This window comes from Oxyura jamaicensis, chromosome 4 (genome assembly GCF_011077185.1).
Source record: "Oxyura jamaicensis isolate SHBP4307 breed ruddy duck chromosome 4, BPBGC_Ojam_1.0, whole genome shotgun sequence".
NCBI classification, from domain to species: domain Eukaryota; kingdom Metazoa; phylum Chordata; class Aves; order Anseriformes; family Anatidae; genus Oxyura; species Oxyura jamaicensis.
Window position 1 is genome coordinate 68,194,030 of NC_048896.1, and position 18,013 is coordinate 68,212,042.

Consider the following 18,013-nt stretch of genomic DNA (forward strand, 5'->3'; position numbering starts at 1 on the left):
ATCAGCTTTCCAAAATCACTAACTACCCCCTGCATCTCTTTACGGGATAATGTGGTGATGTTACAAGAAATCCCATCTGAAGTGCATAGCGTAATCCTCCACTATAAATTATGATCATCAGCCTTCTGGAAAGCTGAATTGCCTAGGGCAAAACATCACCTCTCTTTGTCTGTCAAACCAGGGTAATACTACTTACCTATATCACAAGGGTACATTTAGGATTAATTACCCCTCCGCATGCCAAGGATGAATTTATCCCATGGCATTTGGTGCTGCCACCCATTAGTGATAATCAGTATGACTAATTATTGTGATGCCTGCCTGCCGATGTTTTCACACACACATATAACATTTACTTTTTTCTACTAGACTTTCTGGCACTAGGAGAAGTTTCGGACATTTTTTTTTTCTCAGCTAGTTTTTGCTTATGTTTTCTCTTAAAGAAGCTTATCTTCAAAGGAATCTTGACTAATGAGTCCCAAGTGGTCTGGGTTGTGTGTCCACAAGGCGCAAGTATTTCCTGCTGACGCTTTAGGATATGCTTCCAAGCACCTTTTAGAAAAGGAAGTAGAGTAGGACCCAGAGAGATCCTGCCCCAAAACTGGGCTGCAAATGATCCTTCCAGTTGTTGGTATTAGCTTATGATGTGCAGCTCAGCAAGCAGCCTGCATGGCTAGGTCAGGTTAGGTTTGAGGTAAATTAATTGGAAACTGAGTTTCCATTTCCAGAAGTCATTTGCAAAGTCTCTGAAACTGTTAATGATTAAAGGATCCACGTCCCATGGCTTCAGCGGCATAAATGCCGGATTTGCAGGCTTGAGTGATTCATCCAGTCACAGGGTAAGCATCCAAGACAGGTGAAACAGTCTCTCCCTTGGCTCCAGAAAATAACTGCCAGGGTGGGCAGTGGATGCTTCTCTGGCGTGTCTAACTTCCAGACAGCTGAAATTAACTGAAATTAATCCCACTTTAAGATGCTTTTGAAGATGGAAATTAGTTTGCAAAGTCACAGCAGCGCAGAACTTCAAAGGTCAGCAAGCACCTAATTTAGACTCTTTCCCCAGTTTTGAAAATGTTCCCCCCTCTTCTCTTTGCATCACATGAAACTCTGGTGCTTGATGAAAAATGCATGTGCAGTTGTATATCTGAACTTATGAATACAATGCACTGTATATAGCACAGCACACTATACTGTTTGCATTCATTAAATCCCCTTCCACTGGAAAATTGGCTCTCCAGCTTGGGATATGCATGACACATAGGAAGGATGTCTGTAATCACTTACACAAATGTCCATGTCCTTCTGCTCTTCCTGCTCTGTCCTTACTGTCTCTCATGCCCAACCAAAGTGAATCTGAAACTGGGAAATGACAAGTTGTGAAGTATTTTCGATCAGTTAGAATTATGTTTGGGTCTTGAGTATCATAAAAGCCAGAAAAACTGCATTTACTAAAACCTTTTTCTCTGAAAATATATTAATAATGTATGATCATACTTTGTAGATAATGCAATAATTGCTTGCTTGATTATGTAGCCAAAATAATCATTTTCAGAGATGTTTGATTTTTGCATGGTGACTACATTTTGTGTAATTTTCAGGGCAACAGATGCTCATCTATTTGTTCTGGTTCAAAAAACAGCTCTAAATTGAAAGTGAATTACTGTAAACCTTCTGCAGGCATCTAATTTTACTTTAAAAAAAAACACATGCAGTCTAAATGGTCTTATACTCAGGAGGGGAAAAATCCCCACACAAAGTCCATGTACAGAGAACTCAGCACACTGCAATTAGCATCACACCATGCCAAAAAGGACAAATTACGCTCCCAGAGAGCCCACATTCACACACACACACATGAACACGTGCTGCCTTCCCAATCTGCTTTTCAAATGTTGATTCTGATTCTTTGCTCCAGCATGATGGTATTTTATGCACATTTTGCAACTGTGTGCCTATTTCACTAGGTAAATAAATCAAAGTTGTGATCTTGGCAAGGCTGAAATTTGGAATTCTGTTTAGGTGATGATTTGAAGAGTAATGGACTACGCAGAAGTTGACCTCCAAAATGGGAAAAATCTAAACATATATCTAGGGGTAAGCAAGTACTTAAAAAAAAAAAAAAGAAATTTGTCTTGTGTGATTTTTGTCTTAAAGAACAGGGAAAAATCCAGCAGTAGAAAGCAGAACAAAACTGCAGCTGGTTAGCTTATCTGCTTCACTTTTTGGGTTGTTATAGAGATACTCTGTCTGAGGTTTTCAAAAGTCACCATCTTTGAACTGGTTATTTCCACCTGCTTCAATGCCAAAAAGAGCAGGACTTGGTTGAAGACAGCCTTCTAGACATATTTCTTTTTCAGTGCTCCCGTGTGTTTTTGCTGCTGGAATTCAAGGGTAAAGCTTTTCCCTCCCGACCTGATGTCTTGCAGCTGCTCCCAGCTGAGGCCAGCATGGCTGAGACATCACTTGGTGAGGCTGACCCACCCGCAGGAGGACAGGAGAGGGGGCAATTTGGGAACCAGACTGCACCACAGCCCATTGATTTCTTTATTGAATTGTGACAACTCCCATCTGACTTTAACTTTTCCCCTTGACCAGTAAAGTGTTTCATCTTTTGCATAGCTATGGTTATTCTTCCCTTGACTGCTTACCTTTCCCAGTGCATCTTCACTGTGGACAAACCTGAGGTTGGGGGTGATTTGGAAAGAGTGTGGTGACAAATGTAGCAGGCATCTTAAATGTTCTCCCTTCTCCTCCACCCCACTTATGCTGAGGATTATGCTTAGATCCTCATTCAGGGCATTGCAATTAGATGAAGTAATGTCTGAGACTAAAAGAGGGAGAATGATCTTGTTCTGGGATATTTTTTTTTTTTTAAATTTTATTTTATTGTAAATAACTCATTGAAATGAAAACAAGGCAATGTTGCACTGGAGAGGAAAATGCAAGAAAAAAAGTTGCTGATTTGGTTAGCAAGAGGCTACTTAAAATCTCTTTCTAAACAGGAACTTATAGAAAAAGGAGAAGGAAACACCCCAAAAGGTATGGTCGGTCATGGCATGCAGAGTGAAGATAAGAGCATCAAAAAGAGAATCAGTTCACAACTGGTGGAAGAGGTTGATGCTCAGAAATGTCATTTTGGGCAGGAGGAAGAGCTGCTGCCAAGCTGAAATGTTCCTGGTGTCAGGCATCACCTACATCCTCCTTGTCTGCCCAGGGCCCTCAGGCCATGGAAAAGGCTTTGATAAAAGCAGCTAAGGATCTGGAGATTAAAGAGGGAACAGAAGTTGCTCCTGACTTCACTGGGCTTCCATAATGCCATGAAGAGGCAGAGAAATAAATCTGGAGAAAATAAGCTAAACAAGCAAAACCCCATGAAGCAAACTTTCTGAAACCATTAGCCTCCAGCCACAGTCACAGGCTGCTGTTCACTGAACATGTGTGTGTTTGGAAAAGAAGTAGGAGGCAAAAGGGATGCTGCTGCTTGGATGCAGCTGTTTCTTCACACCATGAAGCACACGATCATACCTGCTAAAGAACCAGGTAGTAGGTTGTGCTGTGTATAAACATTGCCTCCTGAACTGAAACCTCCAAACAAAATCTGATGGTAACTGCCTCTGCTTCAATAAGACCCTTAATGGAATGGCACAGGCATCAGTATCAGACCTGTGTTTATTTAATGTATTTCATTATTCATGATCTAGAATTTTACAAAGGAATCAATTAATTACAGTTGCAGAAAAACAAAACAAAACAAAAAACCTCAAAGGTACGTTAATATGCTGCTGTATGCTGCTGCCAGTAGTTCAAGTAAGCCAACTACTTCTTTGCCAGGAAGAGGTTTTTCCTTCCAGCCCAAATTACCCAAAGTACTCTGTGCATTGGAGCAGTCTCACTGCACACCTCCAGACACTGTCGGTCCCACAGAACCCTCCCTCGCAGCCCCTTGCAGCTTCCACCGGTGAGCAACAAGGCATATGGGGAAGGGAGCAGATGCACAAGAGGTGGGTGCTAGAGGTGGGTGTCGGGAAGCTCTGGTGGGGATGTAACGAAGACGATGCTCTGTCAGGAGCTATTCTGGTACCTGTGAGCATCCTCAGAGGCGAAGGGAAAGTCTAGGCAAGGCTCTCTGTCCCATCTATGGGCATTTGGGAAAAAAATATATATATATAAAATAAAAAAAAATCCAGTCTTTCTTCATTACTAAAGGTCTCTGGACACCAGGGTGAAAAATGCTGCACAAACAATAAGTGGAAAAATAATGGGAATTCTGGGGTACTTTTTTTTTTTTTTTTTTTTTTTTTTTGAGTCTCCACAATGTCTGTCATGCATAGTCATGTCATAATCATGTCATAATCTGCATCATATGCATAAGTCTCAATGCATAGATTTGTAGTTGGCTGTCACAGCAGCCCTGTACAGCCCACTTTCTCCAGTCAGGGTAAAACGCTAAAATATATCGCAAAAAAGACTCATATTGAATGTGTCTGCTTGGAAGTGATAGACTTTCAGGAGCTGTACTGATGTTCAGGAATGGTCTTTTCAAGTTCAGCATATACTTAGCTGGGAGAGAGGATTTAGGCATTATTAGACAAAATGAACCGTATTCATATGGTGTTTATAAAATACATTTGGTTATTTCCCACTGCAGCAGATGGTACACAAAATAAGAAATGACCTGGAACCTCATTACCAACTGCATAAAATCTGCACAAAGCTGCTCAGGGAGCTAGGGAAATATTTGACTAGTTTTGTTTTGAAGAAGGCTTTGCTGACTTTTGGTCTCTTAGAAGAGAAAGTTCATGACAGATATCCATCACAAAGATCTATGTCAACGTGGGGCAAGATGGAAAGCCAGAGCTACTCAGCCTCATGCTGCAGGGTGCCAGCCATCAGTCACTGCCCAAAGAAGACATATTCCCTCCATGAGGTAAATGTGATGGGTGACTTGTTTCCAGCCTCCCCTGGGGCAGCTGATGGGGTCGTTGCCCAAGTCCGCAGCACCAAAGGCCAGTATTTCTTCTTCCAGGGACACGGCTGGAGTCTCAGACGTCTCTAGATAAGTTTAGTGGTGTCATACGACGCAACCAGCCTGCCTTGCCAGCCAGGAGGGCTCCCGAGGGATAGCGATAAGGGAAATTATCCCAAGGCCCAGCCCTCAAGAGGGCGCCCATTTCTAACACCTCCCTATTCTTGGCGTTGTGCACTGCAGAGTGGTGGAGTTGGCAGCCAAATGTGCAATCTCTGTGAGTTTCTGTCACTGTCAAGAGTTAGCAGGGACAAGCACAAGGCACCAAACTGATGCAGCGCTAAGAGCAGCAGGACGGGGCCTGAGGCCCAGCACAATCACCCTCACGACTCTGCCACAACGTAAGGACAACCGCAGGGCTCCTTCCCTCCCGCAAAGCACTGCTGTGTGGCTTCCCCTTCCACATGGGTTCACAAAAAATCAACCCCCCTTTCCCCACCAGGGAGGGAATGGCCTTCAGCAGCTCTGGCTTTCACGGGACACCCAACCGCAGCGGCACTGGATGCTTATCTGCCTCGCCAGCTGCCAGCCCCTCGAGGAGGAACCCCACTGCTCTCTGCCTTGGGTCAGCCCAGCCTGGACAGCCATCCAGCTCGTGCACTGGAAACCTTGGTATTCCTCATCTTCTTCCCACTTCTTGACATCTTATATGGCTTTCTATTTTTGTATGAATTTGCGCCTGGACAAATCTGCCACTAGAAAAAAAAAATAGAGAATAATGACACTTCAGTGCAGGAAAGCTGTTTTTAGACTGTTTTCTAAAACTTCCACTGAATCCCAGAGGCTGTTTTGTGTCACAGAGCAGTCACAGAACAGCTTTTTGTTCAAGTTCCTTGTGTGAAGGAGCAGAGATGTTTCCTCCTCCAGCTGATATGCCGTAGATCAGCTTTAACCATATTTGCAGGTATCGCTGTGGTTAGGCTGCTACATAACCACAGATGACAATTCGGGTGCCAAGCAATCCAGATAGCTTCTCATGTGACTGTAACGATCGCACAGCACAAGTGGGGTCTGCAGTTTGCTGTGACATCTGATTTGCTTTTGCACACGTGAGTGTAAAACAATAAACTTTTTGTGCCTGCTCCTGCATTGCAAGAAGATGTGCTGCTCCTTGTCCACAACCCTAATTTTACATATCTGTGGACTTTATGAAAATCAGGCTCTACTCTAAAGAAGCTGTCTCAAAAAAAAAAAAAAAAAAAAAAAAAAAAAACAAAAAAAACACGACGATTCTGCATGGGTTCTCCGGGCTGGTGACAGTGGCTGTGTGCTGCGCTACAGCACCTACAGAAAATACCCTTGGCCATACTGCGATGCTATTTCTTAAGGCATTTCTTACACAATACAAATGACTCCCTGGACTGTCCAGGTACTAGACAATGAAAGAGGTTTCCGAAATTCATTCCAGCTGGTTAACAGATATTTCCCTCATCATTTGTGATTACTTTGCTAATGGCCCTGCACTGTGCAACGTGAAATACTTTGAACTTCTCTCAAGAACCTCATTTTTCTCTCCCCGTTCCTGAACTGAAGGCAGTGCATGAGAAAACAGGTGTGTTGTATTTAGTCCTAAATTATTTTCTGCAGTGAAAAACAGGACAAACTGCTGCTCTCCTGCAGCCTCCCCCCTCCTTCCTCTCCTTCACTTCAGGAAATGATGCTGTAAATGCTCTTTGCTTTGTGTAAATGATAAGAGCAGGTCCAAAACGCTGTCATATGGTCATCCACAGATGTCTTGCTCAGGGCAAGGCTAACAGCGCTGGTTGATCCCGAGGAGGTACATCCATCTATCACTGGTGATTAGAAAAGTGCCCGGGTGGTGAGCAGCACACATGACGATCACACGGCCTGGGAATCCTACGCAATTGCAACAATAGTTTATGAAGATGATTAAAGGGGGGTTTGTTCCTCGAGCAGTGCAGGGCAAGGCCAAAGGGGCTCGTGTACAACATGCTGCCCGTCTCGACAGCGCGGTTGCCTGCAGGACGGCACTTTCTGCAGCTGCAGCACATTAAGGAGCAAAATAACACAGCACGAGGAGGGAACTGGAGCCTCCCTGCTGCTGGAGAGGCATTGAACAGTTTGCCTAAAAACAATATCTTCCCCAATGCTGCGTAGTTAGGCCTTAATAGAAAAATAAAAAATATTAAACACAGCAAGATCCAAGGCTTGTGAGGCAGCTTGATTAAGCAGTAATAGAAAAAAAAAAAAAAAAAAAAAAAAAAAAAAGCATTGAAGCATTATAGATCATTAATTTTTTTTTCCTCTTCCCAGTTATTTGGGACAGAGCCTGTAAGAAAGCAGGTAATATTCTTCCTGCTGGGATTAACTGCCAGAGGAACAGAGGCCACCTGTGAGGCAAATCCTCTAGGTTAACTCTTACCGGTCCTGGAGAAATTTGTGTCTTCCATCACACACTGGTGGCTTCTGTGCAGGGGGCCTGTGAGATGTAGTGCTGGCTTTGCCCTTGACCCTTGAAGTACCACAGATGGCCCCAAAGACTGAGCCCAGCGCCAGTGCCCTGGGGGGCTCTTCTCCACACTGGAGTCCCACAGCTCCTGCTGCCCCACCTGAGCACCTTGCTTGGCCCTTTCTGCTGCAGAAACTCAAAGTGAAACTCAAAAAATGGCTGCTAATCAATCAGAGGAGCCAGAGAACTCTTAGAAAGCTCTCATGAGATGATAGAGGATGACAGAGGGGATGCAGACTGCCCCACAGCAGCCAGCTGTGGCCTGTGTGCTGCTGCTGGAGCTGCAACTTGGTGCTCCACTGCACGGCAGCGTGGGTGTTCCCAGGTGATGCCTCCAGCCCTCTGAAATCTTAAGGGGCTTTTGAAAAGTAATTATAACCCTGGATTATATTAATTTCCTTGGGGGATTTGTGCCAGTACTGCTCACGTTTGTATAGATCTCCACAACCATAAGGGTTAGAAGCTCCAAAATCAGGGAATGAAACTTCCAAAATGAGTTAAATACCTAACTGTTGTGAAGAGATTTGATTTTATCCTACCTAGTTTCATCAAGATAGTTCAAAGGATGCTAACAAATATGCTGTGTAAACATTTATTTCTATTTTTAAAACAGAGGTTTTTAACCTACTTAACCCTCCTCCCCTAGTGCCCTTTGCAGTCTTATTTTTCTCAGCTTGAATAGCTAAAATGTGCTACAACAGTTTTGATCTTGTGGTGATTTCAAAGTTTTCAAGGCAAATGATGGGAGGGAAGCCTGCTATTAGTTTTAACTGAATTTTAAAATAGAATGGCCAAATCTTCTCTTTTGCCTCTGAGTGGTACAAATGGCTATCCAGCTACCTCCTGTCTGGTCCCCACATGTGACAGAGAATTTTCTTTCTTTTCTTTCTTTCTCTTAAGGTCACAGAGGGTGACCTTAAAATCAGAAGGTTGCAAAGTTCATGAACTTCATGGCTTCAGACTGGCCAACTGGTTGGTACACAGGAAAATAGCTGACTCAATACAAGAACTGGCACCTGGCTAGGAATCTCATTTTAACAGGTTATTGACAAAATCTGTCATCTCACCTCTGAGATGGTAAGAATAAAGGAGGAACAGGAGAGAGGAGAGGCAGGGCAAGCATGAGTAATGCATGAGTAATCGCTCCTGTTCCTCAAAGCGAAGCCACTTGCGAACGACAGGATGAGCAAGGAGACCTTTGCGGGTGTGAGTAGGGAAGGGATAGATCAAATGGTTCCCAGCACAAAAGGCTCAGTGGGCTGTGTCTGCAGCTTCTCTTCTGCTGCTCTTAGCCATATGGCATCTCAGGGATGCCCTCAGGTGGGCAGGAGGCTCTGCAACTCATTCCCAATTTTGGTGGAGCAATTGCCCTTTTTGATCTGTTGTTTTTTTTCGCCTGAGACCAAGTCAGTACACAGTGCAGCATTTTGTTTGGGTGCTTTGGTTCAGCAAAGTTCTCCCTGCCAAAGTGAGTTGTAAACCACAACAGGTTGTATAAGAACTCTGGAAGTTTCCAAGAAAAACTTACTTCTGGACCAACATGACAAGGTAATTTGGTTATTGCCTCCCAGCAAAAGAAGTAAAATGCAAACAGTTCTTGAATGAAAAATGTCTGAAAGGGAAAATGCAAAAGCATTTTCATCTCATATACATGTTTCAATTGTTTCGCCCTTTTAACTCAGAACAGATATGAACAAATCCAGCATATTGCCCCAGAGGCATGAGGAATGTCTATCACTCCCTTTGTCCCTGAGCCACCAAGGCAGCATGACCCAGGTCAACCAACTGCCCTGCTCAGCAGCACTACTCACACCCCAAGCAGGCAAGGCGAGTGTCACTTATTTCTCCAGTCACCCCAAGTGAGTGCTTAGCTGCCCCTCTCAGCTACCCTTCTTCTCTGATGACCACACCGAAACCTGCCACAACCACAATTGATAGCAAGCCACTCTGCTTGGTAAGGACATTTAGACCAGCCAAGAGCAGTATAACCCACAAAAGTGCAGGTAGCCATTGATGCTTGCGTTTTTCAGAATACACGCACTCAGGGGAAGTCAAAGATTATTTTGCACTTTCTGCAGCTAAAGAAAACACCACAGTAATTTGCAACTCACACTGATTTATACTGACCTATTGGAGAAGCTACACACTGTGCCTTCCCTCAAGGTAACTGATGGTTGGGTGGCATTAAACCCATCACGAGAAGCCCTTATCTGATGCTGCTAACATTGCTTAGAGAGGAGCACACAGCGCTTTCAGGGTCAGCTGGTTCCTACTGCCCATCACAAGCTAGCTGAAATGATTTCCAGGACACGGACAGAAAAATCAAGTCACAGGAGAAATTGCTGCTAGTAAATCATCTCTGCTGCCTGGCTGGCAGCTGATGGATAATAGTTACCATCAGAAAGAGTGACTGATAATCAATTTAAGAAATACGGACAACATTTCAGAAAACACAGCCTCAGAGCAATTTTTTTGTCATGTACTTGCTAGTTACAGAGTAATCTCAAGAAATTAGTGCTCAGGAAACATGGCAATTGAAGGTGGAAACCACAACAGAACTGCAGAGTAGGTTTTCATATTTTCATTATACTGTATTTTCAGTCCTAAACCAGGGGCTAAAAACTCTATGCAACTGCTCTTTGTCTTCTGTTGAGACTCAGACCTCCCCACAGGACAAGTAGGAAGTTTCCTAATCCATGTACAGGAAGAGGGAAACGTTTCACTTTCTCAGTTTCAGCCTACAACACAGTAGAATTAAGGATGCTGTTGTCCAACCTTTCCAATGGTTGCTGTGAACATTTCTAGGATGTGACAAGTCTTTCCCTGGTGACTTGGCTACCAGCAACCTGTTGACTTGGCTAGCTAGGAAACATTGAAGTGTTTTCCTAATGTTTGGAAGCTACCTTCTTTATTTCAGTCTGTGGCCATTGACTCTTGTTCTGGCACTGGGCACCCTGAGAGTCTGGCTCCATCTTTTTGACAGCCTCCCTTCAGGTATTAGGTCCACGATGGTCCATGGTGGTAACATGGTGCTGGTTTCTCTTTATGTGTGGGTACAATAATGATTTGAAGGACAAATAAATTATCTATTAAATATGTTCCTAAGGTGCCTTTCCATGTAAGTAATTGCCTAGAACTGGCATAGGAAAATAATTCAGCAAGAAATGGTCTGTGTGACTGTGAACAAGAACAGAGCCAATAATCATTGCAAGCCTTGTAGTAAGAAAATATGAGACTTTTTTTTTTTTTTTTTAAAAAAAAAGCTGGACTGCTGAGTTCTAGGTTGCTTCAGAAGGGGAAACATTTCAAGAAAATGAAATTAAATATATGCTAACCCAATAAATACATGAAACAACCCTTTCGGAGATATTAAAAGAGAATTCTTGAATTATTTGTACAGATTCAGCTATGGGGATGTCTCAATATGAAGTCTGCTTTGCTTGAATGGGGGTGCAGGTACAACAGGAGAAACAATGGTTCAACCTCTGCCACAGTCTTGGTAATTTCTGAAGTGTTATTAAAAATGATGTTAAAGTTGGTAGGGGCAAAGCTTATACCTCTTGCCTCCTGCCAAAATTATTTCTGAATTTTCATAATTAGTTTTAAAAAACAGAGCTAAGATCAGAGTGAAAAAAAAAAAGAAAGAAAAAGGAAAAAAAATGAAAGAAAAAAAAAAGAAAGAAAAAAAAGGGAAGCTGTTTTAAAAATGAAACTCTAAAGGAGTGGAGCAATTCAAGGAAGATGGAACAGAAATGTTTAGGGACCAAAAAGGTTGAGGTCTGTCTCGTACAGGAATTATCAGGGCTTTTGGGAGGATAGTCCTAACCAAGTCTGCCTAAATGCTCTTCATCTACTATAAAATCATGAGACAACCCAGCCAGTGCAAAGCCTACTGCAGCACAGGATGGAGCAGATAACTCGCAGACTTTAATCCTGCAGTAACTAAAGCAGAGGATGTCCCCTGAGATACGTGGTACCTGGCCCTGCAAGGGAAGCATTATGTTTTCTCTTGATGTACCAAAACCCAGGCAGTGCTAAGGAATATATCAGTTGCTGCTATTTTTCTTTTTAAGCCTAATGGACATTTGACCAGTCCTGACTTCACTAGGACAAACAACCCAAAATGCAGGCCATTAGTATCACGCCCTACCACTGGGAAAACAACAAGATGCAATGGAACTGACTCATTAAAGATGAAAAATTAACCAAACTATGTGTTCTCCCCAAGGCATTGTGTATGGCCAGCCCAGCAGGAGCGCTAGTGCCAGCACACAGGAGGGAATAAGACTGTGTACAACTGCATGTGTGTGCAGAGGGGCTCCAACTGCCTTCCAACCATACCCTGAATAACGTGGAGATTTTATGAGATGTTTTTGTTCAATTTTAAGTAATACTGTTTATGACATGCAGATTGCATCAGCAGTCTATGGGATCAATCTTCTAGTTGATTTTTTTTTCCAGCATCAAGTTATGTCTAAGTACCCAAGTATTTGTCCCATATGCCCATATTACACAGATAAAGAACTTTCATAATGAAAAACCATCAAAGTTTTCTGGTACACACCTGAAAAAAGTGCTTCAGAATGCCCAACTTGACCTCTTTGTGGCCATACACTGAGATTTTGCTTCAACCCAAGAATTTATTAAGACTTACATGAAAATATTCCATCTTAACATAGTACACATTGGTAGCATCTGAATACATATTTACAGATTTATTTGAACTTTTCTGAACTGCAATTCTACAACCGAGCAACATATCCATAAGTGTTTCATAAACTTTCAAACACTTACATATTTATACATATAGTTTTTGCATATATATATATAAAAATATTTTTGAGACTCAAGGACTGAGAATAGTCAAAAGGACATTATTGCTACATTTCCATATTTACAAAAACAACGCATAAAATCATTCAGAACACCAAGCCATTGCAAAATAAGTTTCAAAAATCCCCAAATTATAAAAATATAAATTTTAAGAACGAAAAAACCCAAACCTCTTTCAGCTAAGTGTCCATTAAGTACCGAGACATCTATAATTATAACATCTAGTTTGTCTACAGTTGCTCTGAAAGCCAACACACTACGAAAGAGCTTTTATAGCATTAAACTGAAAATGCTCAACAACAAGTATGCATAAGAGTGCCTCCAAACAACTGGCTAACTTTGGAAGGTGCAACAGCCTATGTAAGTTCAGTGCAAATGGCTACTTTTTTACTAACTCTGAAAGACAAATTCCTGTAACAATAAACCAAATGCACAGGTATATAAAGAGTGTGGTATTCAACATTACCTAAAATATACTACCAGTGTGTGTATTTACAATTATCTTGCATTTGGGCAGTTAGTTACATATTTAAAATGCATGTAAACTCAACCAAAATCCTGGTAAAGTGTAAGTTACAGAGTGCTTAAGTGCATTGTAAATAAATAGGTACTTAACTAGTACTCTGTCTCTGAAAAATGCTTCTCTCAATGCTAATTTCTAGGTGACAGAAACAAAGGTGAAAAAAAGAACCAGCAGTATTTCTGATGGGAAGGGGTTACAAGATACTTAAGCACAACAGATACTGACCCCAAAGCCTCATATCTGTCAAACAAGACCGCAGGGATGTGTTGTTCTATCCCATTTAAAAATTCAGTGCTTCCCAGTTCAGCTCTTCTTCATTATGATCTCAGCGCTACTATAGAGATGGGAAGATGAAATGACTTGTCACAGGGGGAATAGCCCTTTCCAGTGAGCATTATCCAAGCTGGCCTGTGGGAAATATTCACCTGGGTAGGACAAGATAAGCAAAGGGCTCCCAGGACAGAATTTTTTGCTTCTGCTCTTTCCAAGATAAGATGACTCGTTAAACGGCTTCTCTTCCCAACACACCATTTACTGTTAGTGACCCTCCTCCTGTATTTTGACCATCTTGGCATGTCCCACCTATCTTTGGTGAACACTGGGACGCTGCTTTTATCAAGTATCTCATCCCTCCGGCTTCAACTGTGGGCGATGCTCTTGTGGTGGGATGTGACCCAGCAGGGACAGGCCAGTGGGATGTGGACCACAGAAACCTAGTGACAGATCTGCATGGCTGACAGCACAGGTAGAAAATGAAGACCGAGGTCCACACTCTTTTCCTTGCCTCTGGTTCAAGCCCCAGAGCTCTCTGGTGGGTCTGCTGCTGTGCAGACCACCACATCCTTTGGACATACACCTCTCTTGCCCAGGTACCCACAGTCCCCTTGCTGGCCTCCAACCTGCAGTATCTGCCTGGGAAAGGTTCTCTGGCTTGGCTGGATGTGGAAAGGGGTTTGCAAAGCAGTTAGCTTTATATGTTTATTTCTTAAATTCAACAAAACAAGATTTACTAGAAAAGTGACTACATGCTTTCCAGGCATGGATCCAGAGAAGGATCGCTGCAGATTTGGTTTGATCATCTGTAGTCATCTCATTCCATACCATGGCTCAGGATTTTTTTTTTCTTTAGATCTGGTGCTCTACTGCAAATACACACAATATAGCAAAATATATACAGCTTCAGTTAACATTGCAATGATGCCTGTAACCGTGCTCAACAGATTATGTGAAACAGTGTGTGGTAAAGAACAGTATTACAACGACGTTTCAGCTACACAGTGGTAGTAGTGAGTAAAAGTAAGAGAAATTATTGAAGCCCTCCCTCTCTCACCCCCTGCACAATACAAACAGCGAGTACACCTGGGCTCCTCTTCTTTCAGGTGCCACTCAAACATCTTCACGTACCAGGAGAGGCTGAGTAGATGAAGCACTGCTACCCACCGAGTTAATCCTCACGGAGTGATCTGTAGCATTTCCTTGACTGGAAGGTGGAGTTGAAAAGTTTGCATAGACCTGCAGAAGCCAAACACTGCTGTCAGTTCCCTGCAGATCGCTCTGTACCTTCACACCTACCTGGAGAGCTCACCTTTGTGAGCCATCTCCCACTCTGTGCTACACTACCTGAGGAGCATCCAGCTCAGGTGTTTCTTTACAAATCTAAACACACAGTTTCAACAGGTCTTGGGCATAACAGCATTTTTAAGACTCAAGAACCCCAATCTCCATTACTAAAACCACTGCAACATACTGTATTTATTTATTTACTATTACATTTAGCAGCATACTAAATTTAAAAAGAGCTTGAAAAAACACAGCTCGGGTTATTACTAGAATGCCCCCCCAGAAACCTCGGTAATATTTTCTTCACATTCTTGTTTTTGTTTTAGTAATGCCTGCACCTGCCAAAAATATGCTACAGGATGCAATTGAACACCAGCAGCTTTCAGTTTCCTCTTTTCTCAAATTGTCAGGAAGCCATGCACTCTGTGCCCAAACAAGGCATCTAGAAGGTAAAGGGAAGCTTTATTTTTAAACCACAGCTTAAACTTGCTTTTCTAAAACCCAGTTACACTCAGTGGCATTGTGAGAGAAAATTCAAGTCTCTGATGTGACTCCACTTTTTCTTTGCACTGTTTTGCCCAGTTACCTTCTATACATGCTTTTACTAGGGAATGGTCAAAAGAATGGTGAATACACTTGTCCCAACATACCTCATAGATTATATAAATACAGCTAGGTGAAGTAAGAGGTAAGAGGCTGAGGAGCAGCAAAAGCTCAACTCCTTCCTTCAGGAAGTTTTTCTAATTAAAGCTAAATATACTTAATGTCTGAGGTTTTTCCCAGATGAACAGATTTTCTCATAGTTTAAGGTAAGATGAACCTAAGCAGTAGCACTACGTTTTGTAAGATCAAAATTATTAAGTATATTTTGAGTGAGAAACATCAACCATGGATAGAGATTCCTCCAGCTGGTGGACCCTGTTTCGTGTACAGACTTACACACCTACTGCTTAAGGACGTGAAAAGGAAAAAGAGAGTAGCCTGTACATCACTCCTATCACCCAGACTTCCAATGCAGAGCTACATAAATAACACTGGAAAATTAATGAAGAATAAATGAAAATTTATTCTTCTGAGCTCTGGTCTAATGTCTTGTTTGAAACTGCTTTGACTCCAAAAAACTGATGATCCATATGGAGCCCAAACTTACCCGGAGAGCACTATCTGAAAGCTGCTGTTCTATCAGCTGCACGATCTGTTTAAAAGTGGGTCTCTGTAAAGGATCAGCATCCCAGCAACTCTTCATTATGTCATACCTGCAAAGATGCTAAAATTAAGTACTGCTGATGAGGGAACCTGAGAGCTTTTATCTCACCTGCATTGTTATTTGACAGAAAAATGTGACCCATTTGCACAGTTAATGTTGTTTAAATTAGTTTTAAGAAAAGAAATAGCTCTGCTAACACTCGTGCTTATGACAACAAAGGAGCCAGTGCTAATGAGAGTCTCTGGACACAGTTTTCTTTGACAGCTTGCTAAGTACCAGGCCATTTACAACACAGTGAATTGGAGACGGCTCATGAAGAAGGTAAGTAGCCAGTCCTCTTGCAGTCAGAAATACAGCACAAATGCAGACGCTGTACAGCCTGATGATACATCTCACTGACTGCTCCATCGGAATTAAAAATGTGTAATACATGCTGTGATCTGTCAATAACTTATTGACACGGAGCAGATACCCAGACAAAGTGATCAGATGGTACAAGGCATGAGTGTGTTACATTGCTTGTAGCAATGCTGACATATACTACGCTGGTTAGACTACATGAATTATTTAAAACGTTAAATAACTTAAAATAAAAATTAATTAAAAAACCAAAAACAAACAAACAAAACAAACAATCAAAAAAATTGGACAGTACAAAGAGTCTTCATGCAAATGTGGAAGGTTCCCTTCATTTGCATCACTGCTTATGTGTGGTGACCGGAGGTGCTGGTTGCTCACTTACATTTCAGGGGGCGCACACTCAGGGCTGAACATCCTGTATCCCTCCTTGATCATTTTATAGAACTTGGAGTCCACGGGCATCCCTGGATATGGGCTGCTGCCTGTTGGGAGAACAGGTGAGCAACGGGGTTTCTACATATGGAGCAAAACCAAGATGAAATGGAAGTCCCTTAAAGTACAGATTTTGATGGAACTTACCTAAAGAGAAGAGTTCCCAAAGCAATATCCCATAAGACCAGACATCACTCTCAAAAGTGTAAACACAATTGAAAATACTCTCAGGTGCCATCCACTTCACAGGGAGACGAGCCTTTCCAGGGAAAAAGGATTAAATTAAGACAATGGTCATAAGGCATAAAAAATTTACAATATAAAATCAACCTTTTATACTTATGTGCTGTAAATATATGTGAATTCAATAGAAGAATCCAACCAAAAATGGAAATCCCTGGTTCTAGAGACTCCATGTGCTGCACTGTTGTTACTGATTCATCTCTCTATGGGTCTACCAAACTTGTGCAGTTCCTTGCATTCTGATTTTCTGCTTACTGGTTTATAAGGAACTGCAGGAAATCAAAGGAAAAATATCTCTATGAACGTGGCATGGTTTCTTATGCAAACACTCAAGTCTTCTGTGGACTGGCTACCTTACATACAATGCTTCAAGGCTTTAGTCAATGGTTAAGACATCTGCTTTAGCTCCTTATTGTATGAGGAAAAAAAAAAAAAAAAAAGAAAATTAACCTGAAAGAAATATATATTGACATGTTTCATACATTTGTGTGGGAACAGACAAAGTCTTTCCTCTCCCTACTTTGCCCTTTTCTTGTCTGACTGTGGGAGCCGACCAGGCTTCAGTCTTAAGCATTTATCCTGCCCCAGCACGCCTTCATCTGGGTTAAGATCAGGCCAGATGCAAACAGATGCCTTCTGCGGCCACTGCTTCCTCTCTCCCAGGGCAGCTGCAGCCTATCCTCTTCTGACCCTTTCAGGCTAAGTAAAATCCTGTTGTCAGACAACTCAGGAAACGTAAAGTGTGGCCTAGACACGTAAAATTTAATTACTTACCGCCCACTTCCCGCCTAAGCTGCGGATCTGCACTTCCCACTCCTACCAGCCTTGACGGATCAAGCAGCTCCTGACCTGACCCTGAGCCTGAAAGCAGCTTTCGTACAGTAAGTGCCACTCAATATTTTGCCAATACAGCCACTCCTGAATCATTTGGGTTCCCATTGTTCCCTAACCTCAAATTCTAGCCATCCAGGGGCTGGTACCAACATTGTTGTCAAAGACAAACACAAAAGCACTTTCTCTCCCAGAGCCTACAGTGGGGATGCTGTAGGTACCTGGGACATCAAGGGACTGCTGGGTGACAGCAGAGCATCAGAGATATCCGAGATAATCTCTTGGTTCATGGCGCCTCAAGTAACTGCGCTTGGCAAACCACTTCAGTGAGGAATGCTCAGGTGTGGAATTTGCTCTCTTCATCAGTTATGAAGATGCTGGAAACCTGGATGGGCAACCTTCAGATCGTGTCAAGTCCCTAGCAAGTGATTGACCCTTGACTGCTGAGCAGTCAGCTGGGATGGGGAGGACCTCATTTTCTGTAAAAAATGGTGTAAGTGAGAGATGAGTGTACCCTGAAGGCAGTGG

At 42.4% G+C, this 18,013-nt stretch overlaps 1 protein-coding gene across 1 annotated transcript in view; it reads right to left on the reverse strand.

Annotated features, from left to right (window-relative positions):
• Window positions 1-12,116: 12,116 nt before the first annotated feature.
• The window catches only part of KIT (KIT proto-oncogene, receptor tyrosine kinase), a 53,956-nt gene continuing 48,059 nt past the window's right edge, over window positions 12,117-18,013 (reverse strand). The window contains exons 18-21 of the mRNA XM_035325407.1: window positions 16,559-16,670; window positions 16,362-16,461; window positions 15,563-15,668; window positions 12,117-14,364 (exon numbers count right to left, since the gene is read on the reverse strand). Of these exons, the coding sequence (XP_035181298.1) occupies window positions 14,239-14,364; window positions 15,563-15,668; window positions 16,362-16,461; window positions 16,559-16,670 (444 nt within the window). The 3' untranslated portion in view covers window positions 12,117-14,238. The remainder of the gene's footprint in view (window positions 14,365-15,562; window positions 15,669-16,361; window positions 16,462-16,558; window positions 16,671-18,013) is intronic.